Raw genomic sequence first — 20,589 nt, forward strand, 5'->3', positions numbered from 1 at the left:
TAACAACTTTGTCTGATATTTTGTGACGAGAATTGAACAAAATAATTCATCCCATGATTGTGTAACCCATTTTCAGTGGCAAATGTCTAACGTTATCCTGGGCGCTACACTCTGCCAACCTGGGGAGAGCATCAGACTGACCTCATGCTTCCTTCTATGCTTAACTTATCACCTGATAGGTGGGAGTTTCCCCGATTGGACGTAGTGCGTGGGAGGAGATGACCACGCACCAACCGTCCTTTTTCCTGACTAGACGTTTAAAGTGTCCCTTTAAAACTCTATTTGCAATGGCGTGTTCACTCCTCTCGTCACTTCGTCCACAAGGGGGCGCCAGATGCTTGAGCCACAGAGGCAGACAAAAGACCACGACAGGAAGGTGTGATGATGTAGGATTGTAGACTACTAGACTCCAAGGAAAGTAATGCTGAGGCAGATCACATGTATATATTAGAGGCAGTGGTTCCCAAAGTGGGGTCCGGGGACCCCCAGGGGTCCTTGAGGGAGTTCCAGGGGATCCCCAGATAAATTATAGTTTGGAACCAAATGGGTCTACTCTGTACACTCAGAGTTAAATTAACATTGTTTTTACAATATAAACTGGGGGTCCCAGAGATAGAAATGCCATTAAATGGGGGTCCGTAGACTATTGCATGTAAAACTGGGGGGTCCTTGAAATTAAACGGGTTGAGAATCACTGCTAGAGCCGTAAAAATCTTCTCTTATGAGGGTCCCTGGCATATCTCTTCAAATGGGGGTCCGCGGGCTAATTAGTGTCAATTTGGGGGTCCTTGACATGAAAAGGTTTTGGAACCATAGAGATGTGCGGATCGCGGTTTTAGCCGCAGGTAACCGCAGGTCAATCAAATATAATTATGAATTAATATTGGATAAACTGCAGAAAGGGAAAGCTCTCTGTCTACCGAGCAATCTTCGTTCCTATACTCTCACCTATGGTCATGAAGTGTCCTATGTGTGTACACACACATAGGAATTTGTTTGACATTAGCGTGTGTTTTTTCACAAAAAACACACAAATACCAACACAGACACAACAAGACAACACCATGCAAGGAAAAAAATGGGGGGGGGAAGCCAGAGTCATTGAGCTAGCCTGGTTAATAAACCAGACCGAATCAGCCGTTGGCAAAAAGAAAATTGCCTGCCAGTGTTGTGTGATATTAGTCTGGCTTATTAGCCAGTCTATCATTGAGCAGCCTGGCGAGGGGCAAAGGCCTAAGCCAAATTCCAATACCCAAAATCTCGGCCACTCGGTCACTCCAGCATGGTGGTGTTACAATGAAATTGGTGACCTGCTGAAATATGTCACAATCGTGTAGACATTCACATAATGTCAGTGTCCGAACAAAAGTCATTGCAGTTTGTTCACCAGGTGATGATGGAGTGAGTGAGGATGGACTCCACCATGCTTGTGTGTAGAACTGGGCCATCACCCATCATGGACCTCGGCAGTCTGAATGTCTTCAGCTGCCGGAGGAAGTATACAGCCTCTGCCGGGCCTTCTGCAGGAGGGTCCCGAGAGATGATCATGCCCAGGAGCCGGTTATGACTCCACTGATGTCATCTTGGTGCCTCACAGGATGATGGGAGGGGGGGTGGGGGTGCCCGGGGCGGGGCTGCGTTCCTCCGGAAGTCCACACCATCTCCACTGTCGCGGATACAAGCGGCCCGAAATTAGTTTCTCAGACCGGTGGCTGGCATCTCCCTTTTAAGGGCCTTGCAAACGGGGAGCGATAAAATGCGCCTATAGTTCATTTTCAATGAGACCTGTGTTTTTGCTCGGAGAAGTCGCGGTGCGACAATGCAAGCGTATTTACGTGAGCGTGGTCCCGTGATTTTGTTGCGCGTTACGTGAAATGAAATGAAATCTATATTTACCCAGGGTATCTGGGCTAAGCTCAAGAACTTGTTTCCAGCCAGGCCCTGCTCATAGAACACATTTCATCGTAGTGGTTCAATGCCTTGTTCAAGGGCACTTCAGCGGTGGTAATTTTAACGTGTCGGACGGCTGATTCGAACTAGGAACCTTCCGGTATCAAGACCGCGCCGCTATCCGTTCGGCCACTGCTGCCACAACGCACCAGACCTGGATTCTGTTTAGCTTTTTTTTTTACGTTTGCGTTGCGCCCCTCTGGAGCAGACCTGGAGGAGACCTGTGTTGATCCAGACCCTCTTCAACAGACCTGGAGGAGACCTGTGTTGATCCAGACCTGGAGGAGACCTGTGCTGATCCAGACCTGGAGGAGACCTGTGTTGATCCAGACCTGGAGGAGACCTGTGCTGATCCAGACCTGGAGGAGACCTGTGTTGATCCAGGCAACAACGCCTGCGTTCCTCGCTTCACGTTTGCAAGGCCCTTTATATTAGGCCTATTCTTACTTCAGTTTTCGTGGCAGCGGTGGCCGAATGGATAGCGGCGCGGTCTAGATACCGGAAGGTTCCCAGTTCGAACCAGCCGTCCGACACGTTAAAATTACCACCGCTGAAATGCCCTTGAACAAGGCATCAACCACTACGATGAAATGTGTTCTATGAGCAGGGCCTGGCTGGAAACAAGTTCTTGAGCTTAGCCCAGATACCCTGGGTAAATATAGATTTCATTTCATTTCGTTTTGGTGATGAGGTCACCACCGCTCTCCCCAGCCCTTCTCTCTGTTTTTACTAACGACCTTAAAACCGTGGTCACTGAGTCTCTCTCTGTGATTGGTCTAGAAGTTGGGTGGGGGCGGCGTCCTTGGTCTCCTGATGTAAAAACAAACAAACAACAAACTTGTGAAACGGAGCAGTGGGAGAACGAGAGAACAAAGGAAAGAAATAATAGAGACAGCGACAGAAAGAGAGCAAAGAAAAGGCTCAGAAAGGAATAGAATAGAGGCAGATATAGGCATGCCTAGCTCTGGTCCATAGCTCTAATGTTTTGCATTTAGAGATATATGTTACCGATGACTTCCGGGGCTCGCATGAATGCAGACCAGCCTCTCTCGTCTTTAGCATAAATAAAAAGAACGTTTTCGATGCACGTCCCACTGGGAGGAGACCCCCGGGGGCAGACCAAGGATGAGGAATTATTATTTCCAAAATCTGCTATGGGAACGCCTCGGGATCCCCCAGGAGGAAGTTCCTAATGTTGCTGTTGAGAGGGAGGTCTGGAGGTCTGTGGTGGAGCTGTTGCCCCCGCGACCCAACTACGGATAAGCGGTTGAAGCTGCATGGATGGAAAACCGCGGGAAATAAAATCTATCTATAGCCATGCAGGCCTAAAACTTAAAGGACCACTTCACCACTTTTCAACGTATCTTCATAATAGGTCCTCACTAATAATCATGGAAGCCATCGTTCTCACGATAATGACAATCTAAACATTTTTGTAAAAAGAATATCTCTCTCTCTCTCTCTCTCTGTAATTAGCAGGCAACAGTGCAACACTATCTCTCTGTCTCTGTTTCTGGCACAACAGCGCCACTTTTGCCCCTACTGGTACTCATAGTCACATACATAGTCACATAGGTTAAAACGGACATTGCTGTTCCTTGGAGTGGTTGCACCACTCAAAAATCTGCCTAATGATGATGTCACTGGAGGACAGTTTCTAAACTGCCCACAGCCCTCCTATGAGACACAGACTGAGTAGAAAAAAATCGTGCCATTTTATCATGATTATTAGTGAGGACCTATTATATGAAGATAGGTTGAAAGGTGGTGAAGTGGTCCTTTAATATAATGAGTAGCCTACTTTTACTTTTGGCACCTTAAGTATAGCCTACATTTTGATGAATATACAAATACTTTTACTTAAACTTTGAACTTCCAGACTTTAACTTTTTGAGTAGCCTATATACTTTTTCCACCACTGGACCTGGCTATACTCACGGTATACTTTATTTACTCGAGTACAGAAAAAAATAAGAAAAAATGGAAATAAATTGTAGTACAAGTTTCCTTCTCCATTTGGCACCTCCTCTCTCTCTCTCTCTCTCTCTCTCTCTCTCTCTCTCTGGAGGTCCCCCCTCCTCTCTCTCTCTCTCTCTCTCTCTCTCTCTGGAGGTCCCACCTCCTCTCTCTCTCTCTCTCTCTCTCTCTGGAGGTCCCACCTCCTCTCTCTCTCTCTCTCTCTCTCTCTCTGGAGGTCCCACCTCCTCTCTCTCTCTCTCTCTCTCTCTCTCTCTCTCTCTCTCTCTCTCTCTGGAGGTCCCACCTCCTCTCTCTCTCTCTCTCTCTCTCTCTCTCTCTCTGGAGGTCCCACCTCCTCTCTCTCTCTCTCTCTCTCGCTCTCTCTGGAGGTCCCACCTCCTCTCTCTCTCTCTCTCTCGCTCTCTCTGGAGGTCCCACCTCCTCTCTCTCTCTCTCTCTCTCTCGCTCTCTCTGGAGGTCCCACCTCCTCTCTCTCTCTCTGGAGGTCCCACCTCCTCTCTCTCTCTCTCTCTCTCTCTCTCTCTCTCTGGAGGTCCCTCCTCCTCTCTCTCTCCATTCATTCAGTTCTTTGTGCTCTCTCTCCCAGAGTGCTGCATCCATCCCTCCCCGTCAGCCCGGTGACTTCATTAAAAGTCTTCAAAGTTAAACTGCTTTAATTAATAATCAGACTGCAGTTAATTAACATGAGCGGCCCGTCTTTAGGAGCGCGGCTCACGCGCACGCCGCTGCTGCTGTTGTTGCTGTGCGTGTGCGCGTGCGTGGTGCGCTGCGTGCAGCGGAGCCAGATGTTCGAGTTCGGACCCGCGGCCGGAGACGAGCTGCTGGATCCGGGGACAGATGTGACCCGGAGCGTCCCGCTGGACCGGAACCTGTTCTACTACGATGACGAGTTCGATACCGTCTATGTGAGTACTGTCTGTCTGTCTGTCTGTCTGTCTGTCTGTCTGTCTGTCTGTCTGTCCATGTCTGTCTGTCTGTCCATGTCTCTCTGTCTCATGTCTGTCTGTCTGTCTGTCTGTCCTGTATGTGAGTTTATTGATTCATTATTATGGAATATTATATCATATATTTGAACATCTGCTATTTTTGAATATCCAACGCGTTGCCGTACTGTATTGATTATTGAATTATGATTGTGATGCTGGCCCTTGCTGGGTACCTTGCTTAAGTCGCGCACAGGGCGGCCGTGGCTCAGGAGGTAGGGAGCTCAGGAGCAGGTCGTCCAATGATCCCTGGGTCGGCGGTTAGAATCCCGGCTCCTCCTCCTGTCTACATGTCGAAGTGTCTTTGGGCAAGACACTGAACCCTACATTGCCTCCAATGAGTCGGTCGGTGTGAGCTCGCCACCATCGGTGTGTGAATGTGGGAAGTGAGGACGCTGGCGTCGACTGTTCGCCGCTTCACCTCCCAATGTATGAATGAATGAACCATTGTAAAGCGCTTTGAGCACAAAAGCGCTATATTAAAATGCAATTCATTATTATTATTATTATTAAGTCGCTGAGTCTGGATTAAGAGCGTCCGATAAATTATGCATACATTGTGAGTTTGTTGAGAGAAACAAACAACATCTCTCAGTCGGGGTCCCAGTCATAGGGGGTCCCAGTCATAGGGGGGTCCCAGTCATAGGGGGGTCCCAGTCATAGGGGGGTCCCAGTCATAGGAGGGTCCCAGTCATAGGAGGGTCCCAGTCATAGGGGGGTCCGGGTCCCAGTCATAGGAGGGTCCCAGTCATAAGGGGGTCCGGGTCCCAGTCATAGGAGGGTCCCAGTCATAGGGGGTCCCAGTCATAGGAGGGTCCCAGTCATAGGGGGGTCCGGGTCCCAGTCATAGGAGGGTCCCAGTCATAGGAGGGTCCCAGTCATAGGGGGGTCCGGGTCCCAGTCATAGGAGGGTCCCAGTCATAGGGGGGTCCGGGTCCCAGTCATAGGAGGGTCCCAGTCATAGGGGGGTCCGGGTCCCAGTCATAGGAGGGTCCCAGTCATAGGAGGGTCCCAGTCATAGGGGGGTCCGGGTCCCAGTCATAGGAGGGTCCCAGTCATAGGGGGTCCCAGTCATAGGAGGGTCCCAGTCATAGGGGGGTCCGGGTCCCAGTCATAGGAGGGTCCCAGTCATAGGGGGTCCCAGTCATAGGGGGGTCCCAGTCATAGGGGGTCCCAGTCATAGGGGGGTCCCAGTCATAGGGGGTCCCAGTCATAGGGGGTCCCAGTTATAGGGGGTCCCAGTCATAGGGGGTCCCAGTCATAGGGGGTCCCAGTCATAGGGGGGTCCCAGTCATAGGGGGGTCCCAGTCATAGGGGGGTCCCAGTCATAGGGGGTCCCAGTCATAGGGGGTCCCAGTCCTGTGCAGCATATTTCCAGGGGTCTGCTGGGCAATTTAAATGCATATCTTGCTTGAAATGTTTCGAGAACCATTGATTCATAGTCTGTTATGGGCCGCACATGCACACGTGCATACGTGCACACGTGCACACAAACGCATGCAAACACACACACACACACACACACACACACACACACACACACACACACACACACACACACACACACACACACACACACATAGCCTACACAGTATGTATTATATGCAGGATGCATGCTTGGTGCACCCACACACATTCCTCCTGTCATGTGATGGAGAACATGCTGTATGTCTGTCTGTCTGTCTGTGCGTGCGTGCGTGCGTGCGTGCGCGCGTGCGTGCGTGCGTGCGTGCATGCGTAACTGAGGCATATTGTATAAAGCTCTTTTTACTGAGTTCATTGAAGTTATTTGTTTTGTACATTTTTGGGATACATACATTTCTTCTATCGTTTGCACATGATTTATGAGCATATTATGTAATTATATTTACTAGAGCGGTGCCCGTTAATTGGAGCCTCTATACAGCGGAGCCCGTTGGGCACTGGCCTACTTGGAACGATGCAAGTTGGAAATGCATGCCCCACCCAGATGTTATGTCTGTGTCCCTTTTATGCCCATATATCCAAATATGGAGTTCTTTGTCAGAACATGTCAGCTCCATATATGGACGCTGTGGGCAGGGGCCCTGTCCAGAGCCATAGAGTAAGACAGAGTTACGCAAACTCCGTTCACTTCATGGGGCTTCAGTCCAATGGCGACAACCGGAAGTATTGAATGGAGGACAACCGGAAGTTTACGGAATGCATTGGAGTCTATGGGCTCGTGCAAGTACATGAACTACGTGACCGGGCTGTTTTCTGCCCCCTCAATATCGCAACTCTTCTATTAGATGGCTCGATCTGGCCCTGCAGTCCAGAGCCCGGGCAGAGGCCTTTTTGGACAACCGTGGGTACGACCGCCTCGACACCGGGCTCTGCACCAACTGTAGTGGGGTGGAACGCGTGTGTCGAATTTGAAGTTGGTGGGGTGAACGGTTCCTCGAGTTACGTGGATTACACACACACACACACACACACACACACACACACACACACACACACACACACACACACACACACACACACACACACACACACAGAGACTTGGTGCATTCATAGTTATAGATTTTAGACGGCCCTTTAGACGTGTATGAGGCGTCTAATAGACTCAGTGGGTGAGTAATTCCAATGTCCAATACGTTTACTTCTACTCCACAACATCTCAGAGGCAAATATTGTACTTGTACTCCACTACAAGAATTAGTGTATTTAGTTACTAGGTACTTTGTAGATATCGGCCACATGAAAATAGCTGATCTACAATTCTCACAATGTGTTGCCATGCGACGCATTGCAGTATGGATATACTTTACTTAACCCATTCTGTACGGGAACCCCTGTTGGTGTGTTATACTTTAGCTATTGAAAAATAGCAGATCTACAAGCTCATAGCGCAGCACAGAGTGCCGCGCTATGAGCTTAGTTCGTAGAACGTAGTTCTGCTATTTTTGAAAAATCGTGAAAATGTGGCGCAGACCTTTGAATATGTATTCTTTCAGAGCCAAAGTTTTCAACTCAAATCCTTGCTTCTGGGGGTCCCTGGAACAACATATTTTCAGATGGGGGTCGGCGGCCAAATACATACCTTGACATGAAAATGTTTGAGAACCACAGACATGGGTTTTTCAAGAAAACTGTCAGGATTTAGAAGACATTGGTTAAAATGAGACACACACAGACAGACAGACAGACAGACAGACAGACAGACAGACAGACAGACAGACAGACAGACAGACCACACAGACAGACAGACAGACAGACAGACAGACAGACAGACAGACAGACAGACAGACAGACAGACAGACCACACAGACAGACCACACAGACAGACAGACAGACAGACAGACAGACAGACAGACCACACAGACAGACAGACAGACAGACAGACAGACAGACAGACAGACAGACAGACAGACAGAGTAGACCAGACAGACAGACAGACAGACAGACAGACAGACAGAGTAGACCAGACAGACAGACAGACAGACAGACAGACAGACAGACAGACAGACAGACAGACAGACCACACAGACAGACAGACAGGCTCTTTATATGCTAGCTGAAGGAATGCAGAGCAGACATGATTGTTTAACATTAAAGACTCCACAATGTTTACCATTAGCTCCCAGAGCTCAGCTCAGTGATTCATTAACCGCTCAGGTTGTTTTGGGGATTTAAAGATGTTTAAACATTCATCCCAGGAAGAGATATGTGCGGTCGTCCATCACGTCACTAAATGCGTGTGTCACTGCACTCACTGAGCCAGACAGGAGTCTGCTCAACATGCTGCTATGTAGGGAGATCTCCAACAATATTTATAGCAATTATTTCTTTAAGCATGTTGAATCAAGCAATCCAGGATCCTGGTGAATCATGACCGTAAAACATTTGATTATGTGGGGGAGGGGGGGGGAGTATTTAGTATTCATTAAATGCCACAGACTAAAAACAGTCTAAGTCCACACTATTGATCCATAATGTATAAATGATAGATAAGGGTTCAGGACAACGAGGCCTTTTCGTGGAGGGGTCAGAATGACATTTGGACTTAGACAGTTTTTCGTCTGTGGTACTCATTAATGTAGTATATCTTAAACTTGTTTGAATTATTATTACTATTCACAGAATCAAATGTGTTATGAATCACCAGGATCCTGGATGGCTTGATTCTAGGATATAGGAGTACTTTTTGAAATCTCAATGGAAAAAATGAATGAGGTCGGGAACAAGTACAAATGGAACCAAATGGACCCCTATAGTTGTAGGTGATAAGGTGACAACCGAAGCGATGGTTAGTAAAAACATAGAGATCTGTTTGGGTGAGCGGTGAGTCTCTTACCACCGCGGCTCAGTGACGTCATGTTGTAGTTTTAGTAAAAACAGAGAGATGTGTTTGGGGTGAGCGGTGAGTCTCTTACCACCGCGGCTCAGTGACATCATGTTGTAGTTTTAGTAAAAACAGAGAGATGTGTTTGGGGTGAGCGGTGAGTCTCTTATCACCGCGGCTCAATGACGTCATGTTGTAGTTTTAGTAAAAACAGAGAGATGTGTTTGGGGTGAGCGGTGAGTCTCTTACCACCGCGGCTCAGTGACGTCATGTTGTAGTTTTAGTAAAAACAGAGAGATGTGTTTGGGGTGAGCGGAGTCTCTTACCACCGCGGCTCAGTGACGTCATGTTGTAGTTTTAGTAAAAACAGAGAGATGTGTTTGGGGTGAGCGGTGAGTCTCTTATCACCGCGGCTCAGTGACGTCATGTTGTAGTTTTAGTAAAAACAGAGAGATGTGTTTTGGTTGAGCGGTGAAGCACTTACCATGCAGCGCGGCTCAGTGACATCATTTTGTAGTTTAGTAAAACTCAGCGCGGAGTGACATCATGTTGTAGTTTTCGGTGGTCACCTTATCACCTAAAAACTGGAGTATGAACAGGCCTTTACACGTCTGCAACTCTGAGGATGTACAAATGTGGGTTCCGTGCTTACACTCTCTGAGTTACAGACCCCATACCTTACACTCTCTGAGTTACAGACCCCATGCCTTACACTCTCTGAGTTACAGACCCCATACCTTACACTCTCTGAGTTACAGACCCCATACCTCTCTGAGTTACAGACCCCATACCTTACACTCTCTGAGTTACAGACCCCATACCTCTCTGAGTTACAGACCCCATACCTTACACTCTCTGAGTTACAGACCCCATACCTTACACTCTCTGAGTTACAGACCCCATACCTTACACTCTCTGAGTTACAGACCCCATACCTTACACTCTCTGAGTTACAGACCCCATACCTTACACTCTCTGAGTTACAGACCCCATACCTTACACTCTCTGAGTTACAGACCCCATACCTTACACTCTCTGAGTTACAGACCCCATACCTTACACTCTCTGAGTTACAGACCCCATACCTTACACTCTCTGAGTTACAGACCCCATACCTTACACTCTCTGAGTTACAGACCCCATACCTTACACTCTCTGAGTTACAGACCCCATACCTTACACTCTCTGAGTTACAGACCCCATGCCTTACACTCTCTGAGTTACAGACCCCATACCTTACACTCTCTGAGTTACAGACCCCATACCTTACCCTCTCTGAGTTACAGACCCCATACCTTACACTCTCTGAGTTACAGACCCCATACCTTACACTCTCTGAGTTACAGACCCCATGCCTTACACTCTCTGAGTTACAGACCCCATACCTCTCTGAGTTACAGACCCCATACCTTACACTCTCTGAGTTACAGACCCCATACCTTACACTCTCTGAGTTACAGACCCCATACCTCTCTGAGTTACAGACCCCATACCTCTCTGAGTTACAGACCCCATACCTTACACTCTCTGAGTTACAGACCCCATACCTCTCTGAGTTACAGACCCCATACCTTACACTCTCTGAGTTACAGACCCCATACCTTACACTCTCTGAGTTACAGACCCCATACCTTACACTCTCTGAGTTACAGACCCCATACCTTACACTCTCTGCGTTACAGACCCCATACCTCTCTGAGTTACAGACCCCATACCTTACACTCTCTGAGTTACAGACCCCATACCTTACACTCTCTGAGTTACAGACCCCATACCTTACACTCTCTGAGTTACAGACCCCATACCTTACACTCTCTGAGTTACAGACCCCATACCTTACCCTCTCTGAGTTACAGACCCCATACCTTACACTCTCTGAGTTACAGACCCCATACCTCTCTGAGTTACAGACCCCATACCTTACACTCTCTGAGTTACAGACCCCATACCTTACACTCTCTGAGTTACAGACCCCATACCTTACACTCTCTGAGTTACAGACCCCATACCTTACCCTCTCTGAGTTACAGACCCCATACCTTACACTCTCTGAGTTACAGACCCCATACCTCTCTGAGTTACAGACCCCATACCTTACACTCTCTGAGTTACAGACCCCATACCTTACACTCTCTGAGTTACAGACCCCATACCTCTCTGAGTTACAGACCCCATACCTTACACTCTCTGAGTTACAGACCCCATACCTCTCTGAGTTACAGACCCCATACCTTACACTCTCTGAGTTACAGACCCCATACCTTACACTCTCTGAGTTACAGACCCCATACCTTACACTCTCTGAGTTACAGACCCCATACCTTACACTCTCTGAGTTACAGACCCCATACCTTACACTCTCTGAGTTACAGACCCCATGCCTTACACTCTCTGAGTTACAGACCCCATACCTTACACTCTCTGAGTTACAGACCCCATACCTTACCCTCTCTGAGTTACAGACCCCATACCTTACACTCTCTGAGTTACAGACCCCATACCTTACACTCTCTGAGTTACAGACCCCATGCCTTACACTCTCTGAGTTACAGACCCCATACCTCTCTGAGTTACAGACCCCATACCTTACACTCTCTGAGTTACAGACCCCATACCTTACACTCTCTGAGTTACAGACCCCATACCTCTCTGAGTTACAGACCCCATACCTCTCTGAGTTACAGACCCCATACCTTACACTCTCTGAGTTACAGACCCCATACCTCTCTGAGTTACAGACCCCATACCTTACACTCTCTGAGTTACAGACCCCATACCTTACACTCTCTGAGTTACAGACCCCATACCTTATACACTCTCTGAGTTACAGACCCCATACCTTACACTCTCTGAGTTACAGACCCCATACCTTACACTCTCTGAGTTACAGACCCCATACCTTACACTCTCTGAGTTACAGACCCCATACCTTACACTCTCTGCGTTACAGACCCCATACCTCTCTGAGTTACAGACCCCATACCTTACACTCTCTGAGTTACAGACCCCATACCTTACACTCTCTGAGTTACAGACCCCATACCTTACACTCTCTGAGTTACAGACCCCATACCTTACACTCTCTGAGTTACAGACCCCATACCTTACCCTCTCTGAGTTACAGACCCCATACCTTACACTCTCTGAGTTACAGACCCCATACCTTACACTCTCTGAGTTACAGACCCCATACCTTACACTCTCTGAGTTACAGACCCCATACCTTACACTCTCTGAGTTACAGACCCCATACCTCTCTGAGTTACAGACCCCATACCTTACACTCTCTGAGTTACAGACCCCATACCTTACACTCTCTGAGTTACAGACCCCATACCTTACACTCTCTGAGTTACAGACCCCATACCTTACACTCTCTGAGTTACAGACCCCATACCTTACCCTCTCTGAGTTACAGACCCCATACCTTACACTCTCTGAGTTACAGACCCCATACCTTACACTCTCTGAGTTACAGACCCCATACCTTACACTCTCTGAGTTACAGACCCCATACCTTACCCTCTCTGAGTTACAGACCCCATACCTTACACTCTCTGAGTTACAGACCCCATACCTTACACTCTCTGAGTTACAGACCCCATACCTTACACTCTCTGAGTTACAGACCCCATACCTTACACTCTCTGAGTTACAGACCCCATACCTTACCCTCTCTGAGTTACAGACCCCATACCTTACACTCTCTGAGTTACAGACCCCATACCTCTCTGAGTTACAGACCCCATACCTTACACTCTCTGAGTTACAGACCCCATACCTTACACTCTCTGAGTTACAGACCCCATACCTTACACTCTCTGAGTTACAGACCCCATACCTCTCTGAGTTACAGACCCCATACCTTACACTCTCTGAGTTACAGACCCCATACCTTACACTCTCTGAGTTACAGACCCCATACCTTACACTCTCTGAGTTACAGACCCCATGCCTTACACTCTCTGAGTTACAGACCCCATACCTTACACTCTCTGAGTTACAGACCCCATACCTCTCTGAGTTACAGACCCCATACCTTACACTCTCTGAGTTACAGACCCCATACCTTACACTCTCTGAGTTACAGACCCCATACCTTACACTCTCTGAGTTACAGACCCCATGCCTTACACTCTCTGAGTTACAGACCCCATACCTTACACTCTCTGAGTTACAGACCCCATACCTTACACTCTCTGAGTTACAGACCCCATACCTTACACTCTCTGAGTTACAGACCCCATACCTTACCCTCTCTGAGTTACAGACCCCATACCTCTCTGAGTTACAGACCCCATACCTTACACTCTCTGAGTTACAGACCCCATACCTTACACTCTCTGAGTTACAGACCCCATACCTTACACTCTCTGAGTTACAGACCCCATACCTTACACTCTCTGCGTTACAGACCCCATACCTTACACTCTCTGAGTTACAGACCCCATACCTTACACTCTCTGAGTTACAGACCCCATGCCTTACACTCTCTGAGTTACAGACCCCATACCTTACACTCTCTGAGTTACAGACCCCATACCTTACACTCTCTGAGTTACAGACCCCATACCTTACACTCTCTGAGTTACAGACCCCATGCCTTACACTCTCTGAGTTACAGACCCCATACCTCTCTGAGTTACAGACCCCATGCCTTACACTCTCTGAGTTACAGACCCCATACCTTACACTCTCTGAGGTACAGACCCCATACCTTACACTCTCTGAGTTACAGACCCCATACCTTACACTCTCTGAGTTACAGACCCCATACCTCTCTGAGTTACAGACCCCATACCTTACACTCTCTGAGTTACAGACCCCATACCTTACACTCTCTGCGTTACAGACCCCATAAAAGCTACCATTGTGGGCCCCATGGTGCAGAGCCATCTAATAGAAGAGTTACGATATAGAGGGGGGTGGAAACCGAGTGCTTGAGCGCTGTTCATGCAGCCTAAACTGAGACAAGCTGGAGTTGGAAATACATTGTTTTCAACGAGGGCAGCGGTGGCGCAAATAAGAGCAATTTTAGGCATGTGTGCAACATGACAACTGTTTTAAAGTATTGTACAGTATAACAACTAACGTCTCTGTAATGTTTATGTTGTACAATTACTACCCCCCCCCCCCCCCCCCCCCCCCCCACGAACCTCAAATTACGTCACATTGTGTAGGCTCTACAGAGCCGAACCGACTTTTATTCGGCTCTAAAATAGGAGTATGAATCGTGCCTAAGGCTCTGCCATGGTGGCCCTATGGATCTGATATTGAGACCCTGCACTGACCCTACATAGAACTCCATGTGGGGGAGTGAGTGAGTGAATGAGTGAGTTAGTGAGTGAGTGATTTCGGACACAGCCACATGTGTGTGCCCTGGAGTTACATAAGACCCCACCCCTTCTTTCAAGTGCCGTGTCCCCCCCCCCCCCCCCCTCCTCTGTCCAATGAGTGACATCCTGTGTGTGTCCCCCAAACAATTAAACGTCTGCCGGGAACCCCCCCTCCCTTCTACACAGTCACAGCTTTGTTCTTCAAACCGAAGGATAAAATCTGGTTCTCTCATCTTATAATCTCATCTTCTCTTTCAACTGATACGCTAGAGATGGACACAAGATATGGATGCTGCAAATTGGTAAATGGTGCATTTATATAGCGCCTTTAACCCATTTTGACCTGAGATCAGATTCTAAAAATGTCTTCTAAATCCTACATAGCTTTAAAAAAAAAAAAAGCTATGTTTCTATGTCAGTCGTTCTTCGATTTTTCAAAAATAGCAGACCTACAAGCTCGTAGCGCGCAACTCGGTGGCGCGCTATGAGCTTGTAGATCTGTAGATCTGGGGGGGGGGGGGATCTTGTAGATCTGGGGGGGGGGGGGGGGGGGGGGTCCCTGGAACAACATATGTTGAGATGGGAGTCGGCGGCCAAATATACGTCTATATGTTTGGGGGTCCTTGACATGGAAATGTTGAGAACGACTGACAGGTTAAGTATGATTTTGAGGCATTTTTAGCGCAGTATATTTTATATTTTGGGTGTTTTTGAGCCTTTTCCGGTTTATTTCTCCATTATCAGTTATTACGTGACACCACAGATGGGGACTCGAGTTAAAGATGGAGTGCCACAATTTTTGTATTTTTCCAGTTTTTCATGTGTCTATGAGGTGACAGTACTTCATTAGACACCCTGGCGTTGTTTTTATGTGCAATGGTGTATTAACTTTGTATTTAGGGTTTCTCCCTAACCCCTCCCCCTTTATCATACAACTACAGCTGTGGGTGCGGCTTCAGTTCAGGTGGATCACCACCCATCACCACCCACCTGGCAAACCAGGCATACTTAATGAACTGGTGGGCGTGCACACATAAAAACGACATTTTAACAAATACTGTACACTTTTTTGAAAAAGTTATACCTCCTTATATAACAATAAGACCTGATGATCATGTTTTAGGGTGGGAAAAAAATCACGGCACTCCATCTTTAAAGACTCGCACTCGAGTTGCATTTGTGGAGACTCCAGACTCGGACTCTAGCTATGAACATGGAGACTTGCGTGGGCATGCATCTCTGCTCTGAGACTCGTGTGGCCATGCATCTCTGCGTGACACACACACGTTTGGAAATTAAATTCCTCTCCGGCTAAATGATTGGTGTCTCGGAGGCCTCGTAAAGAGCGTTGTCTGCTAAATGTATATACAGTAGACAGATGGAATTGAAATTGAATTGAAAGACGATTGGAAAATAATCTGTTTTTGTGTGATCTGTCTGTCTGTCTGTCTGTCTGTCTGTCTGTCTGTCTGTCTGTCTGTCTGTCTGTCTGTCTGTCTGTCTGTCTGTCTGTCTGTCTGTCTGTCTGTCCCATTTCTAGCAGTGATGTAAATAGGTTTTCAATGTAATGAGTCCCAGGATGGATGCATGGATATCGATGGTCTTTTAGAATGAGTCCCAGGGACATTTAAATGAGTCCCACTTCAACGACGTTAGGAGTCCTATTTTGCCATTTTCACAAATTGCAGCATTTAACTCCCATTTCATTTTATATGGTTATAATGTGGTTCTATTCATGTAGAAAACAGAAGAAGAAATGATTATTATAACTAAAGCTAGCAAAAATAAACTAGAATAAAAAACAGTATGTCCACCATGGGGTCAAGAGCTTTCAGCCGCTCTGCCCCTCACCTCTGGAACTCCCTCCCCCTGATATAAGAAACATGGACTCAATCACCTCATTTCAAACCCACCTCAAAACCCACCTGTTTAGGCAGGCCTATGATTGATCTGTGTTTTCTGCTGCAAGCTGTACTTTATTGTCTGCTTTTGCTTTTAACTGTGTTTTGTGTCAACTGTTTTAACCTGTTGTACGGCGACCTTGAGTGCCCTGAAAGGCGCCTTATAAATAAAATGTATTATTATTATTATTAGTACAGTAGTATACAGTAGTGCATCCCGTGGATGCAGAGGTCGTTGTTTTATTGCGTCCCTTTAACTATAAACTGCGTTTTGGGATGCAAAACGCACCCTATTTGAATGTCTGAGTCTTAGTACTTGAACATATGAGACTAAGCACCCATGTGTCAGACGGCTTGTCTCAGAGCTGTACAAGTGAAGTGTTTTTCCCACGCTGCTGCATGAGAGCAGATCATTACTGGATCCTCGTTACTGAACCTCTTCAAAGAGACCCGCGTTTCTCCATGTGTGCCGGTGGTTCATGGTTAACCCTTTCATCTGTGCTGAGGTTCATGGTTAACCATGTCATGTCTTAACTCATTCTGGGCGGGAAACCCCTTTTGGTGTTTTAAAGCATTATGTTGTGCTTTAGCTACTGAAAAATAGCAGATCTACAAGCTCATAGCGCGGCACCGAGTGCCGCGCTATGAGCTTGTCGGTCTGCTATTTTTGAAAAAGCTTGAAAATGTGGCACAGATCTTGGAATATATATTCTTTCAGAGCGTTTTAACTACAATCTTTGCTTCTGGGGAGGCCCTGGAACTTTTCATATATTTTTGGGGGTCCTTGACATGCAAAGGTTTGAGCACCACTAACATAGAAACATGTTTGAGCTCCACTAACATAGAAACATGTTTGAGCTCCACTAACATAGAAACATGTTTGAGCTCCACTAACATAGAAACATGTTTGAGCTCCACTAACATAGAAACATGTTTGAGCTCCACTAACATAGAAACATGTTTGAGCTCCACTAACATAGAAACATGTTTGAGCTCCACTAACATAGAAACATGTTTGAGCACCACTAACATAGAAACATGTTTGAGCACCACTAACATAGAAACATGTTTGAGCACCACTAACATAGAAACATGTTTGAGCACCACTAACATAGAAACATGTTTGAGCTCCACTAACATAGAAACATGTTTGAGCTCCACTAACATAGAAACATGTTTGAGCTCCACTAACATAGAAACATGTTTGAGCTCCACTAACATAGAAACATGTTTGAGCACCACTAACATAGAAACATGTTTGAGCACCACTAACATAGAAACATGTTTGAGCTCCACTAACATAGAAACATGTTTGAGCTCCACTAACATAGAAACATGTTTGAGCTCCACTAACATAGAAACATGTTTGAGCTCCACTAACATAGAAACATGTTTGAGCTCCACTAACATAGAAACATGTTTGAGCACCACTAACATAGAAACATGTTTGAGCACCACTAACATAGAAACATGTTTGAGCACCACTAACATAGAAACATGTTTGAGCACCACTAACATAGAAACATGTTTGAGCTCCACTAACATAGAAACATGTTTGAGCTCCACTAACATAGAAACATGTTTGAGCTCCACTAACATAGAAACATGTTTGAGCTCCACTAACATAGAAACATGTTTGAGCTCCACTAACATAGAAACATGTTTGAGCACCACTAACATAGAAACATGTTTGAGCACCACTAACATAGAAACATGTTTGAGCTCCACTAACATAGAAACATGTTTGAGCACCACTAACATAGAAACATGTTTTTCAGAAAACCTTTAGTTCACAAAAAAAGAAAATAAAAATAAAATTGTATCGATTACTCACACCATGGAGACTTGAATTCATGTATATATATTTTTAGTTTCTTTGATTTTGTCGCATTCCTAGACAATATTTTAATGACCAGCAGTGGCTATTATTGAATATTTTCAATTGTCTTGGCTATGGCTGCATTTGATTGGCTGTGGTTGTATGTTGTACGTTGTGACGGCTGCATTTGATTGGCTGTGGTTGCGTTGTACGTTGTGACGGCTGCATTTGATTGGCTGTGGTTGTATGTTGTACATTGTGACGGCTGCATTTGATTGGCTGTGGTTGTATGTTGTACGTTGTGACGGCTGCATTTGATTGGCTGTGGTTGCGTTGTACGTTGTGACGGCTGCATTTGATTGGCTGTGGTTGTATGTTGTACATTGTGATGGCTGCATTTGATTGGCTGTGGTTGCGTTGTACGTTGTGACGGCTATAATATTTGAGTGGCTGTGGTTGCGCGCTGTGCATTGTGACAGCTGCATTTGATTGGCTGTGGTTTCTGCCAAATGGATCCTTATTTGATCTTTAGCTCTTGAGCGTAAAATGAAACCAAATGGACCCGTTCAAAGTCTGCACAATTAGAGAATGTGGAAGAACTGTTATTTTGATCAACATATTGCCTGTTGTCTCTCCTAATGCTACCACATCAATACAGCATGGATAGTGGACAAAATCCTTTGACTCGGACCAATGCTCCGTCAGAATAATGCCGCTGACCCCATCTTCACCGCTAGCCTAAAGGGCAATTCCCCCTTCATGGTTGGAGGAGATGTTAGGTGTTTTGTTCATCCGGTCTGAGTCTTTGAGGCAACTACTGTGATACAGATTTCACTTGAACTGCACCCCCAGTTCCCCAGACTCTCTCTACTCTCTCTACTCTCTCTACTCTCTCTACTCTCTCTACTCTCTCTACTCTCTCTACTCGACTCTCTCTACTCTGCACCCCCAGTTCCCCAGACTCTCTCTACTCTCCTGTATCTCTCTCTATCTTTGTGAGAGAGCAGCCTCTGCGTGCGTGCGTGCGTGCGTGCGTGCGTGCGTGCGTGCGTGCGTGCGTGCGTGTGTGCGTCCGTGCGTGCGTGCGTGCGTGCATGTGTGTGTGTGCGTGTTTCCTGTGAGTTGCAGTGCGAGGTTCACAGGATGTCATTAGGGTCTGACAACATCTGGAGTTCTGTACAGTCACACATTATTTTACACAATGTTTACATTAACAAAACAGCTGCCATGTCTCCTAGCTGCTCCTCCCTGTGTGAATTATACCATGATGCAATCACTGTGCGTGCGTTTGTGCGTTTGTGTTTGTGTGTGCGTGCGTGCGTGCGTGCGTGCGTGCGTGCGTGCGTGCGTGCGTGCGTGCGTGCGTGCGTGCGTGCGTGTTAGTTACATCATGGGAACCATGCCCAGACCGGCTGTGCGTGTCTGCCTTTATGTTCTCAAACGTTTTTGTGCCAAGGACCTCCAAATAATAATAAAAAAAAGAATATAGCCAATGCATGGAAAAGATGATTGTGATGCTATGTTAACTATACTTTTGCTGGGGACCGCCTGGAACCCCTCCCTCCCCAAGGAGCCCCGGGGGTCCCCGGAGGACCACACCTTGACGTCAGAGGAAAACTTCTGTAAAATCCGTACTCTGGGGGCAAACGTTCACCCACAAATAGCAGATCTACAAGCTCACACGCTTATAGATCTGCTTATTGTTGTCTCCACCAGGCCGAAGGCATTGGGAGAGAGTATGTTTTGCAGTCCGTCCGTCCGTCCGTCCGTCCGTCCGTGTGTACAGCTAATCTCCGGGTCTAAATGGGTTAAGAAATTATGCACACACATTACCACTAGGCAGAGGAAGACATGCCACTTAAAAAAAAGCGGACTGATGGTGGCGCTATAACAGGCCAATTCATGTTCTTACCTATAATTGCACCGATATGTGTACAACTTAGCATGCTCACTCCCTAGAGGCCAAGATACAACCTTTGCCCTGCATTTTCCACATATGTCTGTTGTTGCGCCACCATGAGGCGAATTTATGCACAACTTAAACGCTTACTGTAAATCGCTCGGGATTATGAGCGTCTGCTAAATGCCTAAATTGTCAACTGCTATTATCCTGGTGGAGACCTGTGCTATTATCCTGGTGGAGACCTGTGCTATTATCCTGGTGGAGACCTGTGCTATTATCCTGGTGGAGACCTGTGCTATTATCCTGGTGGAGACCTGTGCTATTATCCTGGTGGAGACCTGTGCTATTATCCTGGTGGAGACCTGTGCTATTATCCTGGTGGAGACCTGTGCTATTATCCTGGTGGAGACC

At 46.8% G+C, this 20,589-nt stretch overlaps 1 protein-coding gene across 1 annotated transcript in view; it reads left to right on the forward strand.

The window, feature by feature from the left end:
* Positions 1-4,548: 4,548 nt before the first annotated feature.
* LOC306922508 (nidogen-1-like) overlaps positions 4,549-20,589 on the forward strand; it is a 72,532-nt gene continuing 56,491 nt past the window's right edge. The window contains exon 1 of the mRNA XM_079500167.1: positions 4,549-4,835. Coding sequence (XP_079356293.1) covers positions 4,614-4,835 — 222 coding nt within the window. The 5' untranslated portion in view covers positions 4,549-4,613. The remainder of the gene's footprint in view (positions 4,836-20,589) is intronic.

The sequence above is a fragment of the Electrona antarctica genome, assembly GCF_951216825.1.
Source record: "Electrona antarctica genome assembly, chromosome: 4".
Lineage (NCBI taxonomy): Eukaryota > Metazoa > Chordata > Actinopteri > Myctophiformes > Myctophidae > Electrona > Electrona antarctica.